Source organism: Monodon monoceros, unplaced genomic scaffold (genome assembly GCF_005190385.1).
Source record: "Monodon monoceros isolate NGI ecotype Baffin Bay Population unplaced genomic scaffold, NGI_Narwhal_1 Super_Scaffold_4, whole genome shotgun sequence".
Classification (NCBI taxonomy): Eukaryota; Metazoa; Chordata; class Mammalia; order Artiodactyla; family Monodontidae; genus Monodon; species Monodon monoceros.
In genome coordinates, this window is record NW_021703781.1 from 27,503,203 (window position 1) to 27,529,843 (window position 26,641).

Sequence of the window (26,641 nt, forward strand, 5' to 3'; positions counted from 1 at the left end):
GAACCTGGCAATTGTACCTTTTAAGAAACAAACTTCAGAAAAACATGCACAAAAGAACATAAGGACATATGTAAGGGTGCCCATCAAAAAGTAATTTGTAACGGGAAAAAGTGCAGGCACTACCGAGATTCCCAACACACACAGAATGGGGTTAATAAATTACTGACAACTAAACTATGAAATATCTTGTTGTATGCTCCAAATTTACAGAAAATACAAGGAGACCCATGATATACTGCACAGTTAAAAAAAAAAAAAAAAAGGCAGGTGGCAGAAAATAAAAACAAAGCTTTGTGTGTTAAGTATGACATAGCAAATGTCCACAAGGAAATATTACAAGTGGTTCAGAGAGGTCAGTCACCTCCAGGGAGTGACACCAGGGCTGAGGTGGGGGTGGGTGACTTCACTGTTGTTGAAGTTTTTTGTTTTTTAACCAAAGAATATGCATTATTGTAAAGTAAGGAGATGCAAAACTACCCTCTACGTTGCTCCCCCACCAAGGCTTGGCCATCTCCGGCCCGGAACACTTGGGCATCCAGATGGTGCATTCTGACTGCGGTCCCCTGGAGATGGAATTGCCATACCATGCTCCCCCTGGCCACACACACACACACATACACGCACGCACGCATGCTCGCACACATGCAAACACATGAGAAAAACCACCTGTCTGCTGCTCTCGAGAGGGAGAGGTCTCAGGCCCCAGGCCCACAGTGCCCTCCCACACAGCTGCCTCATTTCCTCCGAGATAAATCATGTAGAAGGCTGGGAGCCCACAAATCCCTCAAGCAAACATGCAAGTCAAACAGCACCATTTACCCCCGCAAGGGCCTCTTCAAGTTAACAAGGCGTGGGAGGAACCAGGCAACAAAACCGGCCTTGTCCAGTGAGGTCAACCTTTGGCCCCAGGGCCTGCAGGGAGGAGACCTGTGGCCACCCCCATGTGCCCTGCTTTCTCGGCTGTTGGCCTTTCCAAGACCTGAGCTTTTCACAGCCCAGCAGCCGTCCCAGACCTGGTGAAAATGCTAAGGCGCTGGCTGGGGAGAGCAGGTGGCCTGGCAGCTCAGACACACCCCTCACCCCTCACCCCCACCCGAGGCACTGGGCCCTCCTCTCCTGGGGCGGGGGGGCCCTGAGGTGGCCCCCAGGCCACTTGCTAAGGGGCACTGGTCCAGCTGAAGAGAACCGGGGAAAGTCACTGACCACTGTAATCAACTACCCACCCAAGGGTCAGCGCTATAAGAAAAGGAGAAGAGGAGTGATGTGAGATGGAAGCATCGGGGAGAAAGCCTTCCCAGGTCACTTGTGGGGGGGACGGGAAGCGGGGGACAGGAGGCCATCATCTTGGCCTGGATGCGCATACAAGCTGTTTGGGTCCTGAGGGAAGTCAGAGAATGGGAGGCAATAAAACATCATGCCTCAAGAGGGCATGTTTTTGGTTTTTTATGACCAAGTGGTACCTGGAGCCTTTTATTTTGAGATATAAATCACATACCATATAATTCACCCTTTAAAGTGCACAATTCTATGGGTTTTGGAATATTCACAAGGTCGTGAATCCACAAAGCTGTGCGGCAACTGCCACTGTCTAACCGCAGACCATTCCCACCGCCCCCAGAAGAAACGCGGGTCCAGCACTTTCTCCTTGGGGCCTCACTTCATCCTTCAAGCAATGCTCCCAGAGCACCGCCCTGCCCCGCCCCCTCCAGGGCCGGAAGGTTAAAGGGCGGAGGAGAGGAAGGTGGAGGGTGAGAGTTGCTTCTCTGAGATGGTGCAGCAGGTAGGCTGCGGACGCCCCTGCTGTGCTGCGGGGCTTTCTGCCCCAGCTGGACTCCTGCTGCCCTGGCCTGCACTCACCTCCCCTTCCAGGAACCTTCCCGTTACCACCGCTGGGCCAGGCCTACCCACACCCACCACCAGACTTCCCCCACACAACCAAGCCCCCTAATCAGAGGGCTCGTGGACAAGACGCCAGGTATCTCCAAGTATATCCAGCTTAGCGGCCTGCACGGAGCCTGGACTGTGTACTCCACATAAGGCTTCAACAAATATCAGAGAAACAAAATAAGGCACAGAAACACATTTTTCAACAGAACATAGTTTATAATGGGAAAATACTGAAACTAGTCCAAGGGTCAGTCAATAGGAGACTGGTTAAATCAATGATGATGCTCCTATGTAACTCAATACTCTGCAGCCGTTAAAAACAAGAAAGGAGAATCTGTATGGAAATAGAAAGATGCATGTGACATATTCAGCAAAAAAACAATGTTAGCAACAAAAGGGACAGTGTAATTCCATTTTCTCAAATACGTTAACAAGATATAAAGGGTTCTATGTGTACAGATATAAATCTCAAACTTTTCAAAGTAACATAGCTATGGTTAGTTATTTCCGTGGAGTGAGACTACACGAAGAATTCTTTTATTTTTTAAATGTCTCTATTGCTTGATTCTTTTATTGTGTTACAAAATGCATAATTTTATTGAATTTTTGAATTTTCTTTCTTTATACAGCACGTTCTTATTAGTCAGCCATTTTATACACATCAGTGTATACATATCGATCCCAATCGCCCAACTCATCACACCACCACCCCCACCTGCTGCCGCTTTCCCCCCTTGGTGTCCATACGTTTGTTCTCTACATCTGTGTCTCAATTTCTGCCAAACATTGTGATGAACCGGTTCATCTGTACCATTTTTCTAGGGTCCACATATATGTGTTAATATACGACATTTGTTTTGCTCTTTCTGACTTACTTCACTCTGTATGACAGTCTCTAGATCCACCCACATCTCTACAAATGACCCAATTCCGTTCCTTTTTATGGCTGAATAATATTCCATTGTATATATGTACCACATCTTCTTTATCCATTGGTCTGTTGATGGGCATTTAGGTTGCTTCCATGACCTGGCTATTGTAAACAGTACTACAATGAACATTGGGGTGCGTGTGTCTTTTTGAATTATGCTTTTCTCCAGATATATGCCCAGTAGTGGGATTGCTGGGTCATATGGAAATTCTACTTTTAGTTTTTTAAGGAACCTCCATACTGTTCTCCATAGGGGCTGTATCAATTTACATTCCCACCAACAGTACAAGAGGGTTGCCTTTTCTCCACACCCTCTCCAGCATTTGTTGTTTGTAGATTTTTTGATGATGGCCATTCTGAGCCGTGTGAGGTGATACCTCATTGTAGTTTTGATTTGCATTTCTCTAATAATTAGTGATGTTGAGTAGCTTTTCATGTGTTTCTTGGCCATGTGTATGTCTCCTTTGGAGAAATGTCTATTTAGGTCTTCTGCCCATTTTTGGATTGGGTTGTTTGGTTTTTTTAAAATTGAGCTGCAAGAGCTTTTTATATATATTTTGGAGATTAATCCCTTGTCCATTGATTCATTGGCAAATAGTTTCCCCCATTCTGAGGGGTGTCTTTTCGTCTTGTTTATGGTCTCCTTTGCTGTGCAAAAGCTTTTAAGTTTCATTTGGTCCCATTTGTTTATTTTTGTTATTATTTCCATTACTCTAGGAGGTGGATCAAAAAAGATATTGCTGTGATTTATGTCAAAGGGTGTTCTTCCTATGTTTTCCTCTAAGAGTTTTTTTTTTTAATAGTGTCCGGTCTTACATTTAGGTCTCTAATCCATTTTGCATTTATTTCTGTGTATGGTGTTAGGGAGTGTTCTAATTCCATTCTTTTACATGTAGCTGTCCAGTTTTCCCAGCATCACTTACTGAAGAGGCTGCCTTTTCTCCATTGTATATCTTTGCCTCCTTTGTCAATAGATTAGTTGACCATAGGTGCGTGGGTTTACCTCTGGGCTTTCTATCCTGTTCCATTGATCTGTATTTCTGTTTTTGTGCCAGTACCACATTGTCTTGATTACTGTAGCTTTGTAGTATAGTCTGAAGTCAGGGAGTCTGATTCCTCCCGCTCTGCTTTTTTCCCTCAAGACTGCTTTGGCTATTCGGGGTCTTTTGTGTCTCCATACAAATTTTAAGATTTTTTGTTCTAGTTCTGTCAAAAATGTCGTTGGTAATTTGATACAGATTGCACTGAATCTGTAGATTGCTTTGGGTAGGATAGTCATTTGCACAATATTCATTCTTCCAATCCAAGAACACAGTGTATCTCTCCATCTGTTGGTAGCATCTTTAATTTCTTCCATCAGTGTCTCAGAGTTTTCTGCATAAAGATCTTTTGCCTGCCTAAGTACGTTTATTCCTAGATATTTTATTCTTTTTGTTGCAGTGGTAAATGGGAGTGTTTCCTTAATTTCGCTTACAGATTTTTCATCATTTTGTATACAGGAATGCAAGAGATTTCTGTGCATTAATTTTGTATCCTGCAACTTTACCAAATTCATTGATTAGCTCTAGTAGTTTTCTGGTAGCATCTTTAGGATTCTGTATGTATAGTATCATGTCATCTGCAAACAGTTTTACTTCTTCTTTTCCCATTTCTATCACTTTTATTTCTTTTTCTTCTTCTCTGAGTGCCATGGCTAGGACTTCCAAAACTATGTTGAATAACAGTGGCGAGAGTGGACATCCTTCTCTTGTTCCTGATCTTAGAGGAAATGGTTTCAGTTTTTCACCACTGACGACGACGCTGGCTGTGGGTTTGTCATATATGGCCTTTATTATGTTGAGGTAGGTTCCCTCTGTGCCCCCTTTCTGGAGAGTTTTTATCATAAAATGGGTGTTGAATTTCGTCAAAAGCTTTTTCTGCATCTATTGAGATGATCATATGGTTCTTATCCTTCAGTTTGTTAATATGGTGTATCACATTGATTGATTTGCATATACTGAAGAATCCTTGCATCCCTGGGGTAAATCCCACTTCATCATGGTGTATGATCCTTTTAATGTGTTGTAGGATTCTGCTTGCTAATAGTTTGTTGAGGATTTTTGCATCTATATTCATCAATGATATTGGTCTGTAATTTTCTTTTTTTGTAGTATCTTTGTCTGGTTTGGGTATCAGGGTGATGGTGGCCTCACAGAATGAGTTTGGGAGTGCTCCTTCCTCTGCAATTCTTTGGAAGAGTTTGAGAAGGATGGGTGTTAGCTCTTCCCTAAATGTTTGACAGAATTCACCTGTGAAGCCACCTGGTCCTGGACTTTTGTTTCTTGGAAGATTTTTAATCACAGTTTCAATTTCATTACTTGTGATTGGTCTGTTCATATTTTCTATTTCTTCCTGGTTCAGTCATGGAAGGTTATACCTTCCTAAGAATTTGTCCATTTCTTCCAGATTGTCCATTTTATTGGCATAGAGTTGCTTGTAGTAGTCTCTTAGGATGCTCTGTATTTCTGCAGTGTCTGTTACAACTGTTTTTTCATTTCTATTGATTTGAGTCCTCTCCCTCTGTTTCTTGATGAGTCTGGCTAATGATTTATCAATTTTGTTTACCTTCTCACAGAATGAGCTTTTAGTTTTATTGATCTTTGCTACTGTTTTCTTTGTTTCTGTTTCATTTATTTCTGCTCTGATCTTTATGATTTCTCTCCTTCTGCTAACTTTGGGTTTTGTTTGTTCTTCTTTCTCTAGTTCCTTTAGGTGTAAGGTTAGATTGTTTGAGATTTTTCTTGTGTCTTGAGGTAGGCTTGTATAGCTATAAACTTCCCTCTTAGAACTGCTTTTGCTGCATCCCGTAAGTTTTGGATTGTCGTGTTTTGTCATTTGTCTCTATGTATTTTTTGATTTCCTCTTTGATTTCTTCAGTGATCTATTGTTTATTTAGTAATGTATTGTTTCGCCTCCATGTGTTTGTGTTTCTTTACGGTTTTTTTCCCCTGTAATTCATTTCTAATCCCATAGCATTGTGGTCAGAAAAGATGCTTGATATGATTTCAATTTTCTTAAATTTACTCAGGCTTGATTTGTGACCCAAGATGTGATCTATCCTGGAGAATGTTCCCTGGGCACTTGAGAAGAAAGTGTAATCTGCTGTTTTTGGATGGAATGTCCTATAAATATCAATTAAATCTATCTGGTCTATTGTGTCATTTAAAGCTTGTGTTTCCTTATTAATTTTCTGTTTGGATGATCTGTCCATTGATGTAAGTGAGGTGTTAAAGTCCCCCACTAGTACTGTGTTACTGTCCATTTCCTCTTTTATAGCTGTTAGCTCTTGCCTTATGTACTGAGGTGCTCCTATGTTGGGTGCATATATACTTATAATTGTTATATCTTCTTCTTGGATTGATCCCTTGATCATTATTGTAGTGTCCTTCCTTGTCTCTTGTAACAGTCTTTATTTTAAAGTCTATTTTATCTGATATGAGTATTGCTACTTCAGCTTTCTTCTGGTTTCCATTTGCATGGAATATCTTTTTCCATCCCCTCACTTTCAGTCTGTATGTGTCCCTAGGTCTGAAGTGGGTCTCTTGTAGACAGCATATATATGGGTCTTGTTTTTGTATCCATTCAGCGAGCCTATGTCTTTCGGTGGGAGCATTTAATCCATTCACGTTTAAGGTAATTATTGACATGTTATGTTCCTATGACCATTTTCTTAATTGTTTTGGGTTTGTTTTTGTAGGTCCTTTTCTTCTCTTGTCTTTCCCACTTAGAGAAGTTCCTTTAGCATTTGTTGTAGAGCTGGTCTGGCGGGGCTGAATTCTCTTAGCTTTTGCTTGTCTGTAAAGCTTTTGATTTCTCCATCGAATCTGAATGAGATCCTTGCCAGGTAGAGTAATCTTGGTTGTAGGTTCTTCCCTTTCATCACTTTAAGTATATGGTGCCACTCCCTTCTGGCTTGTACAGTTTCTGCTGAGAAATCAGCTGTTAACCTTATAGGAGTTCCCTTGTATGTTGTTTACCGTTTCTCCCTTGCTGCTTTCAATAATTTTTGTCTTTAACTTTTGCCAATTTGATTACTATGTGTCTCGGCGTGTTTCTCCTTGGGTTTATCCTGTATGGGACTCTCTGTGCTTCCTAGACTTGGGTGGCAATTTCCTTCCCCATGTTAGGGAAGTTTTCGACTATAATCTCTTCAAATATTTTCTCGGGTCCTTTCTCTCTCTCTTCTCCTGCTGGGACCCCTATAATGCGAATGTTGGTGCAATTAATGTTGTCCCAGAGGTCTCTTAGGCTGTCTTCATTTCTCTTCATTCTTTTTTCTTTATTCTGTTTCGCAGCAGTGAATTCCACCATTCTGTCTTCCAGGTCACTTATATGTTCTTCTGCCTCAGTTATTCTGCTATTGATTCCTTCTAGTGTAGTTTTCATTTCAGTTATTGTATTGTTCATCTCTGTTTGTTTGTTCTTTAATTCTTCTAGGTCTTTGTTAAACATTTCTTTTTTTTTTTTGCGGTACGCGGGCCTCTCACCTCTGTGGCCTGTCCCGTTGCGGAGCACAGGCTCCGGACGCGCAGGCTCAGCGGCCATGGCTCATGGGCCCAGCCGCTCCGCGGCATGTGGGATCTTCCCGGACCGGGGCACGAACCCGTGTCCCCTGCATCGGCAGGCGGACTCTCAACCACTGCACCACCAGGGAAGCCCCGCTAAACATTTCTTGCATCTTCTTGATCTTTGCCTCCATTCTTTTTCCGAGGTCCTGGATCATCTTCACTAGCATTATTCTGAATTGTTTTTCTGGAAGGTTGCCTATCTCCACTTCATTTGTTGTTTTTCTGGGGTTTTATCCTGTTCCTTCATCTGGTACGTAGCCCTCTGCCTTTTCATCTTGTCTGTCTTTCTGTGAATGTGATTTGTGTTCCACGGGCTGCAGGATTGTAGCTCCTCTTGCTTCTGCTGTCTTCCCTCTGGTGGATGAGGCTATCTAAGAGGCTTGATGGGAGGGACTGGTGGTGGGTAGAGCTGGGTGTGGCTCTAGTGGACAGAGCTCAGTAAAACTTTAATCTCCTTGACTGCTGATGGGTGGGGCTGGGTTCCCTCCCTGTTGGTTGTTTGGCCTGAGGCGACCCAACACTGGCGCCTACCTGGGCTCTTTGGTGGGGTTAATGGCGGACTCTGGGAGGGCTCAGGCCAAGGAGAACTTCCCAGAAGTTCTGCTGCCAGGGTCCTTGTCCTCATGGTGAGACACAGCCATCCCCCCACCCCCACCGCCTCTGCAGGAGACCCTCCAACACTAGCAGGTAGGTCTGGTTCAGTCTCCCCTGGGGTCACTGCTCCTTCCCCTGGGTCCCGATGCACACACTACTTTGTGTGTGACCTCCGAGAGCGGAGTCTCTGTTTCCCCCAGTCCTGTCTAACTCCTGCAATCAAATCCCGCTAGCCTTCAAAGTCTGATTCTCTAGGAATTCCTCCTCCCATTGCCATACCCCCAGGTTCGGAAGCCTGATGTGGGGCTCAGAACCTTCACTCCAGTGGGTGGACTTCTGTGCTATAAGTGTTCTCCAGTTTGTGAGTCACCCACCCAGCAGTTATGGGATTTGATTTTATTGTGACTGCGCCCCTCCTACGGTCTCATTGTGGCTTCTCCTTTGTCTTTGGATGTGGGGTATCTTTTTTGGTGAGTTCCAGTGTCTTCCTGTCGATGACTGTTCAGCAGTTAGTTGTGATTCTGGTGTTCTTGCAAGACGGAGTGAGAGCACGTCCTTCTACTCCCATCTTCACAAAACGCATATTAATTTTGCAATTTAAAAAATAGTATAAAAACATGAAGAAAGGGCTGCCCTTGCCCGTTTTGAACTATTTAACCTTACAGCCATTTGGTAAGGCAGAGTAGGGCAGGAGGCTCCACTGGGCAAGGGGTGCCCCAGAGTGGCCACTGGAGCCTGCATGGGATGAGGAGGGGCCCTGCATAGGCGCATGGGGGTCCCACAACGGGTCAGAAGTGGGGATGGCGTGGGAGGGAGGCGGCAGAGGGAAAGTCAGGCAGGTACTCCTGGGAGACCGACCAAGTAAAGAGATTAAGAATAATCAGAACCAGGTTTCTCACTGCTAGGAAATGCAGTTACAAAAATGGAAAGGAAGAAAAGAAGAATGAACCCTGTTATATAGTAGTACTGGACTGGAACTGGAAATGTCAGTGTGAACTCATGGTTTCCAATATACATATTACATATTGAAGGCAGAAATATATTAGGAAGAGGGAGAGAGACACATGGAAACAGGTATGAGTGAGTGTGTGTGGTGGCAGGGGGCTGGGGGGCGGTGGCGGTGTGCTCAGATGTTCCTTATTCTGTCCACTGAGAGGGCCTGGAGCGATTACACCCAGGAGCAATGAGCACATCAACTAGACCCAGCACTCAGATCGTGCTTCTAAATACCATTTTCCACTAAAAGGAATGAGGACTCCTAGGAGAAATGTTTGATTTCCAGGACTAGGGCAGGGAAGTTAGAAAATGAACCTGGAACATCTTCTTGTGCCAGAAATCAAGAAAGTGCTCAAAAAAGGAGGGGACATGTCAAAAAGACAGACAAGCAAGCTTGAAGGGGCTCCCCGTGGCCACAGTGGTATACAACCCACTGAGTAAAACAGGAAACCATGAGTGTGTGTATGTATGGGGGTGTATAAAGGGAAAACAAGTATCACTACACTGGAGAAGAAGCCTAGAGACACCACCTTAGTCAAATGATCAAAGTGAACATCATTAGTAATAAGTCGTATCCAGCCAAGTCTCAATCAACGGGATGCAATGAGAAAAAGGCAGCATCACTTCTGTGACATTCCTGCCTAAGATGCAAAAACTCACCCAACCATGGGGATCCAACAAATCCAGGTTGAGGGACAACCTAGAAAATAACTAGCCTGTAATCTTCCAAAACAGCAAGGTCATGCAGGTCACAGCCTGAGGAACTGTTCCAGACTGAAGGAGACCAAAGAGACTGGACAACTAAATGCAGTGTGTTATTCTGAATGGGATCCTTTTCCTATTAAAGACATTATTGAGACAACTGGCAAAACTTGACCCGGGTCTGACGATTAGACAGTAGTACATATCAACGTTAATTCCTGATGTGTCACTGTCACTGTTATACAGGAGAATATCCCTGTTTGCAAGAAGTACACATTTACATGTTCAGGGGTGATGGGGCACCAGGTTGGCAACTTATTCTTGCGTGATACAGGAGAAAAATTCTTTGTACTGTATTTGCAACTCTTCTGTAAGTTTGCAATAATCTCACAATTTAAAAAATTTTAACTGTAAATGAAAACAAAAGCAACAAAGGCAACGTCATGCTAAATTACCAGATGAGTTCAGATTGTTATATACTGGCTTTGTGTCAATCAAGCCCCAACGGTCCTGCTTTAACTGGGGAACCATAAATGTTTCTGATGGGGAAGGGGCTCTGCTTAATCGGACCCATGCTGCAATGCTAGCAGGACACTCTGCCTCTGCCTGGGACTGTCTTCCAACCCCAAACGTCCAACCATCTATGGACACAGAGCATCATCAGTCCCTGGGCAGCCCAGGCAGTTCCAGACCATAAGCTACGAGAGAAGAGGCACTGGCCTACGTCATTCACAGGAAGCGGTGTTCTGACTGGCCTGCTCCTCATGCACTGCTGTCAACGTGAAACAAGAGCTGAGCAAAGTGAAGAAACTAACTTCGAACGCAGAGAGCAGCAAGGGCAGCAGGACATACTCTCACCCCAAAATAACGATGGTAACTGTTACCATCTTGTATTTGCACAGAATTTTAATATTTGCAAGTTTCTTTCCATCTGTAATCTCACACAATCCATACAAAGGAAAGAAGCTACAGATGCCCAAAGCTCCCAGACTAAGTCGAATTCCTGTGACACAGCACACATACCACATAGAAGCTCCTCCTTGGTAGCCCTTGCGATATTCGTAACAATACAAAATGTGTGTGGTTATTTGATTAACATCTGTATCCCCCCTTGGATTGCAGAGTCCAGGAAAACAAGGGTTGAGTGTTTGCTCACAGATGGCCCAATGCCTCACAGGAGGCTGACACCAAAAATACTTGCTAAGTAATCACATGGACACACGGGTGGGTGGATAAGATGGGTGTGCGTAGGTCAGCAGGTAGACGGACAGTGGGTGGGGGAATGGGTGGGTGGCAGATGAGTAGGTGGATAAGGGGAGAGATGCATGGATGGATGGCGGGTGGTAGGCAGGTAGACGGTAGGTAGGTAGGTAGGTGGGTGGGTAGGTGGGTGGGCGGGTGGGTAGATGAGATGGTAGGTGTGTGTGTTGGGGGGGGTTTGGTAAATGGATGGTGAGTGGGTGAATGCCTGACCTGGGTCTGGTCCGCCCCCCACCGCCCAGCCCGGTTCTACCTGCTGCTGCTGGGCCCGGAGGTCACCGATCTCCTTCTGGTCCTCCTCGTGGAGCCGCTTCATGTCCTCCCACGACTGCTGGAGCAGGTTACGTTCCCGTAGCAGCTGTCCATTCTCCCGCCTCAGCATGTCCACATCATCCTTCAGCTGGGTCTGGTCGCTCAGGAGCCGGCTGTGGAGCGTGCTGAAATCCCACACGGCACAGTGAGCCCAGCCAGCCTCCAACTCCCACCCGAGGCACCAGCACCCCCTCCAGGTCCTAGTACCCCCAACACTCCAGACAGGTCAGCAGCGTGCAGAGGCAGGCCAAAGCCTGCTGTCAGCCACATGCCAGAAAGACCCAAACTATTTTTTTAAGAGCCTGACACCACAGTGGCACACATGTGAAGGCCAAGGAAAGGAGATAAGCCCCTACCTGGCATGGACCTGGCACCTCCAAGTGCTGAGGCCTGGCAAATGTCAGCAGGTGGCCAGGCAAATGCCCTCAGAGGGGCACCAGGAGACCAAAGGGGAACATGCCCCATCTGCCTCTCCTGTGGCAGTAGAGCCCCAGCAGGGACCCAGAGGTCCACAGTGATCTGCCTGGCCTACTGTCTCGCACACATTCGACCACTTTTCTACCAACCGTGCTTCTGAAGCTGGCAATGGATGGTATGGAAAACTGAGGCCCAAAGCCACAAATGCACGTGCTTAAGGCCCACCGCTTGCTATGTGGCAGAGGCAGGATGGGACCAGAACCCCAGGCTCCAGGTCCAGAACTGAAGACTGGTAAGAGGCAGCGGTTCCTTGAACGCTGGGAACCCTGGCCAGGCAGGCCCCACTCACTGGTAGAAGTCGGTCTCCTTGGCCACCTCCTCGCACCTCTTCAGGGCGTTGGTGTGCTGGTTCTGCAGGCTCTGCAGGTCTGACATGGCCCGCACACACTGTATCTTCAGCCTCTCGTAGTCCGGATTCAGCCTGTGGTAGGGCCTGGCCCAGACGGCAAACAGCCCAGTGAACACTGGCCCCGGGATCACAATGACAAGAATGTCTTTCCCTGGGAAGCCACGTCCTAGGTCACTCCAGCCCAGCAGTTCCCGAACACTGGTCTCCTGCATACCACCAACACCAATGCCCCCTCCGCCGCCCCCCAAGTGCCTGCTAAGCCCAGGTGTCCTGGCCGCAGCCAGACCAACAGAATCCGAATCCCCAGGACGGAGGGCCTTGATTGCTGAACTCCCTGCATGGGCCGGGAGAGCTGGGAAGGTGCTCCTGTGCTCTGGGAGCCCCCCGGAGGCCACACGCCAGGCCTGCACGCACAGGGGGCCCAGCAGTCCCTGGGATGAAGCTCCTCCTCTCCTTAGAGCGATGATTCTCAATCTTGGGTACATAACGAATAGACAAGGCCCAGACCAATTACGTCAGCATCCCTGAGGGTAGGACTCAGACATGGGGATTTTTCAGCTCCCCAAGGGATTCCAACGTGCAGCCAAGATTGAGAAAAGTGGCCAGGACCAGGAGTCCCCAGACCTGCAGCACTGTAGTCACCTGGGAACTTGTTAGAAATGCAAATTCTCAGGCCAGCCCCCAACCTCCGAAATCGGACACTCAGGAGGGAGGGCGGAATGGCCAGCCATCTGTGCTCTAACAAGCCCTGCAGGTGACCCTGGTGCGAGCTCAAGCCTGGGAACCCCTGCCCTAGAGCAGGCATCAGAAACCTTTCCCTGTAAAGGGCCAATCTCTGGGCAGCCACTACTCTGCCTCGGTGGCATGAAAGAAAATGTGGACGGCACACACTCGCACACTGTCTTCACTTGCCCTGCCCTCGAGCTGTCTGTCTGAGAGACACATCCTCATAAAAGCGACCTCTAGGAGCAGGCTTTGAGCCCCGACATCACCCCAGAAAAATCCTCCCCAGGATGAGGCGCACACCCCCGATGCTCCTGAAGGAAAGCTTAAACCAGCCCTGCTGCTGCTCCCCTCGGAACCCCTGCCAGCACCTCCCCAACCCTTCCCTGGTATCTACCTCTCAATCCCAACAAAAGAAGTGGTCAAAGGTTTTCTTCAAAATAACAAAAAAGCCAGGTGGGACCAACCCTTTCTAAAACACACACGTGGCAGGAAACAACTAACGTGTTTACAAACCACGTAAAGATCCACTCAACAATGAAGTAGGCCGGGGTATCCAGGAGACAGCAGTGCCCTTGCCCACGGACAGACCAGTCAAAGGCTCAGCAACAGGGTGACTGACTGTATCTATTAGGGCAGGGGCTGCACACAGCAGCAAACAGGGGACAGAGAGAGAAGCATATTGTCTCCAGGGCTGGAAGGCAGAGAGGCCTGGGAAAGGGCTGGTGACAAGGTCAGGGCCATCCAACCAACCAGGGAGGAGGCACCAAAGTGGGACCAGGAGCCTCCAGCTGCTGCCCAGACCACCCACCAAATGACCATCGGCAAGGCCAGTAGAAAGGCGGTGAGGCCGGTACACACACGCGCGCGCGCACACACATGCAAACAAGAGCACACCAGTGCCAGGAGCCAAGTGTAGGATGGGCACACCCACGCACACTTCTCAATCCCCAAGTTGTGTGATTCAGGCCACAGACTCCGATTTTGAACTGGAGGAAGCATAACAAGCCTCCGCCCCGCTCCCCACGTCCAGGCCTACACGGGCGGGTGGCGGGAAGGACACTCGGGCAGGCAGCAGGGCTCTCAGGAGCTAAGGGTACGCCTCGGGGCAGGGGGTGCCATGGCATCAGGGTGGTGACCCTGTCCATCGGGCCGGCGGGGGAGGGGCACGGTCGCCACCTCTTGTCGAAGGTGGTCCCGTGGGTGGCGAAGGCCAGGCGCTTCCGCAGCTCATTCCTCTCCCGGGTCATCAGCCGCAGCTGAGTGGAGAGGCTCTCCACCTTCTCATTCACTTGCCGGTCAGTGAGCAGCGGCGGTGGGGACGGCGCCTTCCCGGTGGTGCCTGCAGGAGGAAGGTGACAAAGAGAACTCGCGTTCACACGGCTCCCACCAGCAGCCAGGCGCTGTTCTGGGCTCTCAGCTTGCATCCGCTCCTCACGACCACCCTACCAGGTGGGTCCTGTTACATCCCCCTCTCCCAGAGGACACCGCCAAGTCAGAGTGTAAGAGGCACAGCTGGGACCAGAGCCAAGGCGGTCTGGCTCCAGCATCCACTACCTGGGCCCTGGCTGAGGACCCTGAGTGAGGTCCCCCTCTCTCCCTCCAACCTGTTCCACCTCCAGGATGGAACTGTTTTGGCCCTGATCTTTGCATCCTTGGCTGCTCTGCTAACACCAGCTGTCACCCACCCCTGGGCACAGAGAGGCCAGCCTGAGCAAGGTGGAAGGCACGGCCTGAAGAGGAAGACACAATTACAGCTTCCCAGAGAAGCTGGCAGAGGACAGAGGGAGCCAGCTCCAAAGCCGGGCCCAAGGGCCGTGTCCCGTCTTCCCCTGATCAGGGCTGGACACTCCACACAGTTCCCTCTTCCAAGCCGCCCGACTGCCTAAAGCACCTGCTCAACCAGCCCAGGTGTGCAGCTTGGAGGAGCTACAGGGAGAGCCGCCCATGGCCAAGGTAAGTGGGATGGGGTGCAGCTAAGTCCCAGGACCTCTGACTGCCCAGCCCACACCAGGCCCTCGTCACTTGTCCCTAGGACTAGACATGTCCTGAAGGGAATCGCATGCCTTATGCTATTACCAAGCAACAGTGGCCACCACCAGCACCTCTGACGAGATCCCAGTCTGCTCCTAGGAAGTATGCGCCTCACTCAAATGTCCCAGAAAAAGAGACAAATCCATGCTGCTTTTATAGTTAACTCCGTCCATGTGTTCCCCTGAGCCCTCTAACCCTCAGAGATCCTCAGTGGGGTCAGCGTAACCCACAGAAGTCATCCCAGTTTATGGATGTGATCCAGAGGCGGACTCACCCCAGGGACACAGTATCTGTCTCCCCAGTAGCCCTGTAACGTGTAAAAGGCAAGACGAATGTCTTCTGACTCTGTGTCATCCTGACCGCTGCCCCCCAGCAGACCACTGTTGGCTGATTTTCTTGTGCAAACCGAGCGTCCCCCAAGACAGGCACTCAGGTGTGGCCTTGCATCTTCCAGGAGTGGCAGGGAGGATGGAGAATTCGACACTGTGGGTGACAAGCTAGACCATGGTCTGAGGCAGGAGACTCGAGCTCCCAGCTCAGTGTTATCCAATGTCGTTATGCCAACCACTGAATCCAGTACCCCTCGAAACACATGTTATTTTAAAGCCAGCACCTCCGTAACAACCAGGATTCTTGTGCTCAGGCCAGACCTCTGCGGCCAAAATGTTCTTTAAGGTGAGGCCCAGGATCACCATTTCCCCCGAGCATCTCCCTCCCTCCATGGGTTCTAGTCCACAGCCTGAGAAGCCTTCCCTCGCCTTTCCCCAAAGACCCTGGATCCTTACCCCTGCCCCCCCAGGAGTTTTGGAAAACAGGCTGGTTACAGCTCTGTGCGGCTGTGTAACGTCTTCCTCTTTGGCAAATGAAGGCACTTCTATGAGCTCTAGTTCTACGACGGCCATCTGATTTGCACTAACTTACCCGGCTGTCTGACATGTGGGGGCTTCCTCTGGACACGTGCCTGACGCCCCCTTCTGGAGAGGCCTACAACTAAAACTCGGCATCTAACCAGCCCCTGGGGGGGCCGGGGTGGGGGACATGATCTGTGGAGGACTGACAAACCCAAGACAGTGGCACGAACAGACCCAACAAGCACCCGGAAAAGAAGGATTTCAATGTAAACAGTCACAACCAACCACACAACAGCACACAACACAGATGCCCCAGGCTTTAATTTAACCTTCCCAACGATCCCAGAGGTGGTAAGAATATTATCATCTCCATTTTACAGGTGAGAAAACTGAGGCGCAGCAAGCTTAAGGAATCAACTTAAACTTCCACAGACAGCAAGTGGTGCCCTGGACGAGAGCCCAGGCACCCGGATTCGGAGCACGTGCTCTCTGCGGCTGTGCCTTGCGGCCTCCCAAAGACAACCATGAGTGGCACTCACTCCATGCCTGGCGGTTTATGAGATGCTTTTCATACATTATCCCATTCCATCCCCTTAAGGAAGATACTGCTGCTATTCCCATTTTACAGATCAGCAAACAAAACCTTATCAAGCTTAAATAATGGGTCCAGGTCACCAAGCCAGTAAATGACAGCATGGCGTATGGAGTGCCTTCTGCCTGACCCCAGTGCCCGAGGCCTCAACCTAAAAGTCCTCAAATGGTTTGATTTTAGGGCCTCTTTACACTCTTAAAAATGACTGAGGACTCCAAAGAGCTTTTGCTTATAGGGGTTATATCTAACAATATCTACCAGATTAGAAATTAAAACTAAAAAGGTATTTTAAAATATTTACTAATTTTAAAATAACCAAACCCGTTACATATTCACATTAAGGCTTTTCATGAAAAATTAACTACACTCTCTACCGCAAAACAAAAAACACAGCGAAAAGAATGGCATGGCTTTGCATCTGCGTAATGCTGTTTGACATCGGGCTTAATAAAGACAGCCAGAGTCTCACATCCGTGCAACATCACACACCGTGGATGGAACCTGTAAGAAACTCCACTCTACAGCAGAGTCTGTGTGAGGACGAGAGTGCAAAAAGCAAGTGTCATCTCAGGATCATTATGAAAACAGTTCTGACCTCACTGGCTCCATGAAAGGACCTCAGGGACACCAGACCATGCTTTGAGAATGACCTGACCTGCGGTCAAGTTCAGTAAGTATCAGAGAAACATCAGATCTCAATTTCAGAACTGAAAAGCACCACCAGGCCCAGCAATCTGCCTCCAGGGAGATAAAGAATTTCCACCCCATTTTAAAAATGAAGCAACAGAAAGATGTAGCCCTTGGCTTTTGCGGAGGCTGGAGAGAGAAGCAGCAGCAGGACAGAAGTAGGGGTCATCAGACCTGTCACCACATACAGCCACCGCCCCCTGTCTGTCTCCAGCAGGACGAGGCCACTGGCTCTGCAGCTGGTAGGACCTGGGGGCAGCCGATCACACACACAGGGACGTGAGCGCTGTCATTTGCTGAGCACAGCCTACGCGCTGGGCTCTGTGCTAAACGCACCTGGGTTCTCACTTCATTAATACCCACAGTACCCTCCTAGATACGTGCTGTGATCACCGAGTGAGAAACTGACGTCTAGCAAAACTGCACAGCTGGGAAACCGGAGGATACCCACGCAAATCCGGCTTCACCTCCAGACCCAGGGCCTCGTCCACTACCCTGCACGGCCTCCCGACGGGAGTGGCCTCCTGTTTCCCTTCCCCTGCCCCAAAGGCTTGAGCATACATGAAACACACAAATGTGAGGCCGTCCAGGCCTGTGAATCCATCACAGAACAGGTTGACGTAGGGAAACTGCTGCCTGGATACCCCTGTCCTTTCACAATAAGGAGGGCGGAGGACGGAGGGCAGAGGAGGGCCGCAGGGGGCCTCAAGAAAAATCCCAAGATGTGCTAAGCCAGGAAGTTCCAAAACAACAGCAAGTGTTGCAGAAAACCCTCTCCATATCCATTCCATTAAACATAAAGTTTCACTTGCCTCTCAGGGTTGAATAACATTTTGAAGATGATGCAGTCCTTTCAAGAAAATGGTTGCCAGAATCCCCTAAATAGCTACCAAGATCGTCTGAACTCCTGCAGAGGGAGGGAGTTCACTGCTTCACAGCAAAGCCCATCTAATCTCTCCCCAGGTAATTATTCTATGTACTGAGTTAAAATCTGTATTTCTCCCACTGACCCTAGATCTACCTACCCACCCAAGACCATGAGGTAGGGACTTCCCTGGTGGTGCAGTGGTTGAGAATCCGCCTGCCGAAGCAGGGGACACAGGTTCAATCCCTGATCCCAGAACATCCCACAGGCCGCAGAGCAACTAAGCCCGTGCACCACAACTACTGAGCCTGCGAGCCACAACTACTGAGCCCATGTGCTGCAACTAGTGAAGCCCACGTGCCTAGAGCCCGTGCTCCACAATGAGAAGCCACTGCAATGAGAAGCCCACACACCGCAACGAAGAGTAGCCCCCGCTCACTGCAACTAGAGAAAGCCTGCAACTAGAGAAAGCCCGAGCGCAGCAACGAAGACCCGACGCAGCCCAAAAAAAAAAACAAAAAAACAAAAAAACAAAACAAAGGCCACAAGGTACAACTGTAATTCTTCTTCTAAACAACAGACATGCAAGTATTTGAAGACAACTGCCAAGTCCCTTTATCACTACCAGAAGACCTAAAGTAAAAAAAAGTGACAACACCAAATGCTGGCAAGGATGCAGAGAAACTGGAATTCTCAAACACTGCTGGTGGGAATATGAAGTCATATAGCCACTGCAGAAAACACTTTGACAGTCTTTTATAAAGTTAAACATGCACTTACCATACTACCCAGTAATCCCACTCCTGGATATTTACACAAAAGAAATGAAAATTTACGTTCACACAAAAGCTAGCACACAACTGTTTATAGCAGCTGTTGAATGGATAAACGACAGTGTTATATTCATACAACGGAATACTTCTCAGCAACCGAAAAGCACCATCATACAAACTACTGGTACACACGAGGGCAAGGGGAACAGGGACTCGCGAATGCACTATGCTGAGTGCAAGAAACCAGACTCAAAAGGCCACACGCCATATGTTTCCATTTACACGACATTTGGGAAAAGGCAAAACTACAGACGCAGAAGAGAGATCCGTGGTTGCCAGGGCCTGGGGGTGGAGGGAAGAAAGGCTGACTACAAAGTCACAGAAGGGAATTCTTCAGGGTGGAGGATTTAGTTCTATACCTTAATTGTGGAAGTGGTTAAATAACCAATGTACTCATCAAACTATACACCAAAAAGGATAAATGTTACTGTACGTAATTCGTACCTCACGGAACATGACTTTTAAAAAAATCTGAAGTTAAAAAAAATAAAAAACAACAACACTGTGGTGCCCTAAACTGAAGTGACCCAGGACAGGCGCGACCAACGAAGAGGTGTGGCTTGTCACCCCCGACCAGCCACTGTGTTTACAGTAAACCTTTTCAAGAACAAGCAAAATCAAAACTAACGTCAAGTGAGTTGTCCACAGAAGCCTCAAATTCTATCTTTGTGCAGTTGTTCTTTGGGACTGAAATGCAAAACTGTCCACTCTCCCCCCACTTCACTCCTTCCCCTTCCCAAATCTGGAACCCACTTGAAAAGAAGGCAGGGGAGTTCCCTGGCGGTCTAGTGGTTAGGATTCGGCACTTTCACTGCTGTGGCCTGGGTTCAATCCCTGGCCGGGGAACTGAAATCCCACAAGCCATGCAGCACAGCCATAAATAAATAAATAAACTAATTAATTAATTAGTTAATAAAAAGGAAAACTTAAGAAAGATTTTCTTTTTTTCATTTTTATGTTCAGGATGGGATTCCGGGGTTAAGGGATTTGGACTGGACTAAAATGGCCCCACAACGAGTGCTGGAAGATGCCAGGAGAGCCGGCACAGGCCCTGGAGTTTGGACAGAGCTCTCACTCCTCTGGGCCTTGGTGTAAGAAGAAAACTGCAGTCAAGGGGAGCAGAGCCCCTTCGCCATCACGAGTCCTGGCTCCTCCTCCCGGACACCCTGGCCGATGCAAGTGCAGCCTTCTCTGTAGACCACTGAGGCTCAGCCAGAGCCCGGCAGCTCGGTAGTCTTCTTGGCTGTAAGGCCCTTTGTCCTTAGCCCCCTTGTCACACCACACTCCAGCTGACCCTGAAGGCCACTCCCCCACCAAATCTTATTTACAGCTAGAGAGGTCACAGCTCTGCTTCAGAGCCCTGTGGGCCTGTGGTACCAGAGGCCAAGGAGAAAATGGGCACTGGCCCAAAGTGGTCAGGTGGGTGGAGCAGGGACGCCCAGGTAAACTTCCTGGCCTCCTCCAGGCCCTGGCTGTCAGGAGAGAAGCAAAACAGCAGACCATGGTCATCACAGGCCACAGCAAGCAAAACCAAGCCATCCTCACCTCCAGCCCAGAAGAGCGAGAGCCGTCGGGGAGAGACACAATCCCACGTCCTGAAGCAGCGCTTCCAAAAGCACCTTAGCTTCACTGGAGACCTTGTTAGAAATGCACAGGTCAGGCCCCACCCAGACCTACCGAATCAGGAATCCTGGGGGAGAAGCCAGCACTCCCCTCCAGGTGAGTCTGATGCCTGATAAAGTTTGAGAACCTCTGGTCTGGACCAAAGTCGCACTGTCTGGCCAGAGTGGCTTATCAATCCCTTGTTTTTTCGGCTGTCCAATACCCACTACATTTGAAAGCATCGCCCATTGATGCCCAGGGGATGCCCTACTTGGTCAGCACAGGACTGCAGCGGGGCTCCTCCTGGACTTGGACTGGAAGGAGGTTAGACTCCAGCGCAGCAGCTGCAGCCTTGCCCAGCTCCCAAATCTCCTTCCAGATAAGCTACTTGCTCTCGAATCCTTGACTCAGGGTCAGTTTGCCGAAACCCAAACCAAGACAGGTGACGATGGCCTGTTGCTTCCAGGCTGCTCCTACATCCAGAGCGCCATTCCTGGAAGACCCCACTCGAGGGCCACCTCCTCCCTGAAGCTTCCTGTGACACCCCTCGTTAGAAAGAGCTGCTCCTTCCCCTCTGTCTCCTTGTTTTACAAAAGGCAAAACGGCCAGTCGTTTCTCTCTCTGGTGCTCTGGTCTGAATGTTGGTGTACCCCACCAAATTCCTATGTTGAGGTCCTACCCCCCCACCCCGTGTGGAATTAGGGGGTGGGGCCTCTGGGAGGTGATCAGGTCATGAAGGTGGAGCCCACGTGAATGGGATCAGTGGCCTTCTAACAGGGACCCTAGAGAGTTCTTCCCCCTCCTGCCATGTGAGGTTACAACGGGAAGGCACCATCTATGAACCAGGAAGCGGGCCCCCCAAGACACCGACGCTGCCTTGATCTTGGAATTCCAAGCTTCCAGAACTGTGAGAAATAAATGTGTGTTGTTTCTGAACTGCCAAATCTGTGGTGTTCTGTGATAGCAGCCTGGACAGACTAAGACACCTGGTTAGCCTGTAAGGCCTGGAGCCAGGCCCCCCCCGTGATCTCTCTGAGTGCCGAGCACGGGCTCCAAGAGGACAAGGTGCTCCCGTCCATCTGATGCACTGAGAGAAAACAGGCCCTGGATCCAAAAGGATCAGAGAAGGAAGGGTCAGAGGGCAAGGGGTCAGGGTGCAGCCTTGCCTCCATGCTCATTCACCCCACCATCCTCTATCAACTAGAAGCTGCACTTTCAAGGAATCTTTGCTGGGATAGGAAGGAAGCCCTCCAGATCCTTCTGCTAACAAAACCAGATCTCTCTCCTTAACAAGAAAGCTCTCCTGTTACTTCAATCTGCATGAAATTTAAGGCTCATTTTATAAATGCTGCCCAAGAATGTCTCCTCTTTTTAAAACTTCCCCAGTTATCCAAGTTGAGAAAAAAAAAAGGTACCTGAGCAATTAGATCAGGATGAACGGGGGAGGAAAAAAACATCGATTGCCTGAAATGAGTGTGCACCCCCTGGGCAGATCCATGGGGCCTACCCACAGGCAGGTTACTCAAATAACAGGCCACATGGGGTGGGGGGAAGCCACACGTGCTTGGCTGATGAAAATTGCCTGGAAAGACACAGCAAACTTTAAGGCTGTTGGTCTGTTGTTAGGAGGGTCAAGCTGAAAAGGTGAAATGGGCGGACCACCTGAGGACCTAATGCCAGCCGGGAAGAGGGGAGGGGCAACCAGGTACCAGCTGTTGCAGAGAAAATACCATACCCAAGGCTCCACCTACCAATTTTCTCTTATGCTAAATATAACTTGCTGTTCTTTGCCCAAACGTTCTTGGTCAGGGACACATAAGTGGGAAAGTGGAGGTGATGTTTTTATTATAAGACCTCGCCTTTCCTTAGGTTCATGGAGAAAGACCTAACAAACAGAAACAGCCGGTCTCCATCTGACTCACCAGCCCCCCGGTCGGGGGGTGTGCCCGAGATGGCCAGGAAAAGAAGTGTTCTGCCCGCGACTAGGTGAGGCTGAGCCAGGAGGGATTCCTCCAGGAGGTGCTGCAGTGGGCCATGGGTGACCCTCCATTCATTCCACTCCAAGGGGCTGGTCCAAGCCAGCCACAGACACTCCAGTGCTTTTGCCGGGGACTAGGTTAGGTCAACTCATCTCCAACCAGGAAGGCTGTTAAAATGGATGCTGAGCCCCATCCTCAGAGCTTCTGGAGCCTGGAATCCTACATTTCTATCAAGAACCTGGGTGCTGCTGGTCCAGGGACCGCACTGCATGAGCCATGGTTTGGGCACAGACAAGTGACAGGGGACTGTGCTGAGGACCTGCTGGGGAAGGCTTCTTTGCTCATCAGGAGACACGAGAGGAGACAGCCTCCTTCACCCTCTGGACCATTTGTGATGATGGAGATGTTCTTTTATCTGATCTGTCCAATATGGTAGCCACTAGCCACAGGTGCTACAGAACCGTGGTCCCCAACCTTTCTGGCACCAGGGACCGGCTTAGTGGAGGACAATTTTTCCACGGACTGGTGGCGGCAGGGGGCGGGAGATGGTTTCGGGGATGATTCAAGCTCATTACATTTATTGTGCACTTTATTTCTATTATTATTACACTGTAATATATAATGAAGTAATTATACAACTCACCATAATGCAGAATTAGTGGGAGCCCTGAACCTGTTTTCACTTGCCACTCACTGAGAGGTTTTTTTGTTTTGTTTTGTTTTGTTTATTTATTTATGGCTGTGTTGGGTGTTTGTTGCTGTGCGTGGGCTTTCTCTAGTTGCGGCGAGCGGGGGCTACTCTTCGTTGTGGTGCGCGGGCTTCTCACTGCAGTGGCTTCTCTTGTCGCGGAGCATGGGTTCTAGGTGCGCAGGTTTCAGTAGTTGTGTTGCACAGACTAGGTAGTTGTGGCACACGGGCTTAGTTGCTCTGTGGCATGTGGGATCTTCCCGGACCAGGGCTCGAACCCCTGTACCCTGCACTGGCAGGCAGATTCTTAACCACTGCGCCACCAGGGAAGACCCACTGATAGGGTTTTATTTTTTTATTTTTATTTATTTATTTTTTTTTGCGATACGCGGGCCTCTCACCGTTGTGGCCTCTCCCGCTGTGGAGCACGGGCTCCAGACGCGCAGGCTCAGCGGCCATGGTTCACGGGCCCAGCCGCTCCGCGGCATGTGGGATCTTCCCGGACCGGGGCATGAACCCGTGTCCCCTGCATCGGCAGGTGGACTCTCAACCACTGCGCCACCAGGGAAGCCCTAGGGTTTTGATATGAGTCTGCAAGCAATTGATTTATTATGGTCTCTGTGCAGTCAAACCTCTCTGCTAACGATAATCTGTATTTGCAGCCGCTCCCCAGCACTAGCATCACCACCTCAGCTCCACCTCAGATCATCAGGCATTAGATTCTCATAAGGAGCGCACAACCTAGATCCCGCACATGCGCAGTTCACAGTAGGGTTCGCGCTCCTATGAGAATCTAATGCCACCGCTGATCTGACAGAAGACGCAGCTCAGGCGGTAATGCAAGCAATGGGGAGTAGCTGTAAATACAGATGAAGCTTCACTTGCCCACTGCTCACCTCCTGCTGTGTGGCCCGGTTCCTAACAGGCCGCGGACTGGTACTGGTCCATGGCCTGGGTGTTGGGGACCCCTGCTACAGAACACTTGAAATGTGGCTAGTGTAACTACTGAAACTAGTGATTTAAATTTTATTTCACGTTAATTCACTGGAATTTAAATAGCCACGTGTGGCTAGAGGCTCCCACCACGAACACTGTAGCCCTGGACACTGTCAGGTCTAGATGTGATGGCTGACCCCTGCCACCAGCCCAAGGGAAGACACCACACAGAGGCCCGCAAAGCCACACCCGATGTACTCAGCCCACCCTCAGCACAGTTACCATGTGAGATCACACATTCCTCTGCTGTCTAAGGCAGTATGAGTAGGTATTCCCTACTGCTGCAGCCAAAGGCCTTCTGGCCAATACAGCCACGGGGACATTCAAGTCAGCCTGCAGAAAAATGGGGCTACTCACCCCAAGGTCAACGTCAACTCTACACAGAAAAGCAAGAGAAGGAAAACTTGGCTACCGGTGAACTGGAGAGGTTTTGACCTGAAGGGATGCAACCAGGTCTTTGAGCATCCAAGATAGGGGCCCAGACAGTGAAGTACAGTAGAGCTCTGCTCGCAGCCTGCCTGCCAACAAGTATCCGGGGACACTGGTGACCCCTCCATCCCAAGGGCCAAAGCGTGGGTCACTGACACGATGCTCTTCCAAAGTATATGAAGGTCCAGCTGCACAAAAAAATACCTTCTTACTCAGGCCTGAAATTCCACCATTAACAATACTTGCTGTGGTTTAAACAATTATCTTTCTCTAGAATCTCCTTTTAAAATGCAAATGCTCCTAGGAAAGGTAACACTTTAAGCCTTGAAGGGTCAATGTGAATGAGTTCGTCAGATATCAGATCATTGTACCTAGCTCCCAAGCGGAATATGGAGCCGGAAAAGGGTGAGGCCAAGACAGGTAGGTGCCCTCAGAGCTCAACCAGCTCCGTTTTACAAAATCCCACATTACCGTTCCACACAGCCTAACTGCCTGCCCGGCCCATGCACTTCCTGAAAGCCAGCCCCGTGTCAAAATCCCAGCAGCCCCATCATTCAATCCCTGTGTCTCACCAACCCAAGCAGGCAGGACAAAATGAACTGTGGTCCCAGCAGAGTCCTCCCTGAACCCTGGACGGGACGAGGGGACCTGTGAGGGGCTGAATTGTGCCCCACAAAACAGACGATGAAGTCCTAATCCCCAGTAAATGTGAATGTGACCTTATTTGGAAATTCGGTCTTTAGAGATGATCGAGTTAAGATGAGGTCATACTGGAGTAGGGCGGGCCCCTAAACCAATGTGAATGGTGCCCTGTTTAAAAAAGGAAATTTGGAGACACACACAGAGAGAACACCATGTGAAAATGAAGGCAGAGACTGGGGTGATGCATTTACAAGCCAAGGAACATCAGAGATTGCCGGCACACAACCAGAAGGAGAAGAGGCCTGGAAAAGACCCGTTCCTGGTTGCCTTCAGGGCACAATGATCTTAGACTCTGGCCTCCAGAATTGTGAGAGAATAAATCTCTATTGCGTTAAGTCACTCAGTTTATGGCACTTTGCTAGGGCCGCCCTAGAAAACAAATACAGTGCCCCCTACTGGTACCCCTCTCACCACTCTGACCTCACTTACTGTATCTACTCATCTGACTGTCTCCCCAGGAGACCCTAAGATCCATGAGCACAGGGACCAGGTCTGCCTATTCACCGCTATATCGCAAGCCCACTTCTGGCCCCCTGGAGGTGTTCCGTATGAGTCAACTTAACACATAAGAGGCCTGCCCCGGGCAGGTTCTAGAAGCTCAGGCACGAGACTTACCTTCTCTGAGTGTCCATTTCCCCATCTGTCTACTGGAAGAAACAGAAAGAATTGGACCAGATGACCTCTGTGAGCCCTTCCAACTCAAAAACTCCAGGACTCACCACACCACTGAAGGTGTGCCCATCCATCAAGGTCAAACCAGGACACAGAGCTACACTAGGGCATTAAATAGAGGGCATGTGACACAGAAGATGGGCCACAGAGGCGCGGGAAGACTGGGAGACTATGACAACCTTCCTCTGGGACGTCTTCAGTGAAGTGACAGCCTACCTCTATGGGCTCCTGGGACCCACATCCAGAGACACACCGAATTCGGCATGGACTGGCCACTCCTGCGCCCAAGACAACACTCCCAGTGGGCCAGTCCCGCTCACAAACAACAGCCCCCAAAGGGGCCAGTCTCTTGGATAGTGGTCACTGTGTACTACGAGGCCTGGGGGTCGGAGGCAAAGGGCTCTCTGAGAAGCGCTGTGCCCTGACAAAGTGAAAACATGGTGACACAGGTGCCTCTGTGTCATGCACCTCCCTCCTAACACCAGGAACAGCGTTCTGCCCTCCTCCATTAAGAGGACGTGCTGATGAGAGGAAATGTGAATGGAACCAACAGAAGATGACTCCATGAATGATCTGACAGGTGTGGGCCAACTTTCCCACCCCATGCACCCAGCGCCACCCCAGCTCATAACCAGACCCCCGACCGGCCGGTGTCCTCCAGGAAGGAGGGGTGCCCAGGAAGGTGGTACTCACCCACACTGCTGAGGGAGCTGCTGCTCTCCGAGTCTGAGGGCATGATGGACAAGACACTGTACGTGGAGCCTGGAGACAGAAAGAGAGGCCATTTGTTAGTAACCCCAAAGGGATTTCTCACCTTATGCCCCAAACCACTGTCAGACCACATGACTTCAGTCGGCGCCAGGCTGAGAAGCA

At 49.3% G+C, this 26,641-nt stretch overlaps 1 protein-coding gene across 2 annotated transcripts in view; it reads right to left on the reverse strand.

Annotated features, from left to right (window-relative positions):
* The window catches only part of DLG5 (discs large MAGUK scaffold protein 5), a 139,073-nt gene that overhangs the window by 66,638 nt on the left and 45,794 nt on the right, over positions 1–26,641 (reverse strand). For both annotated transcript variants that reach the window (XM_029245190.1, XM_029245189.1), the window contains exons 2-5: positions 26,462–26,530; positions 14,018–14,180; positions 12,056–12,199; positions 11,231–11,414 (exon numbers count right to left, since the gene is read on the reverse strand). In XM_029245190.1, coding sequence (XP_029101023.1) covers positions 11,231–11,414; positions 12,056–12,199; positions 14,018–14,180; positions 26,462–26,530 — 560 coding nt within the window. The remainder of the gene's footprint in view (positions 1–11,230; positions 11,415–12,055; positions 12,200–14,017; positions 14,181–26,461; positions 26,531–26,641) is intronic.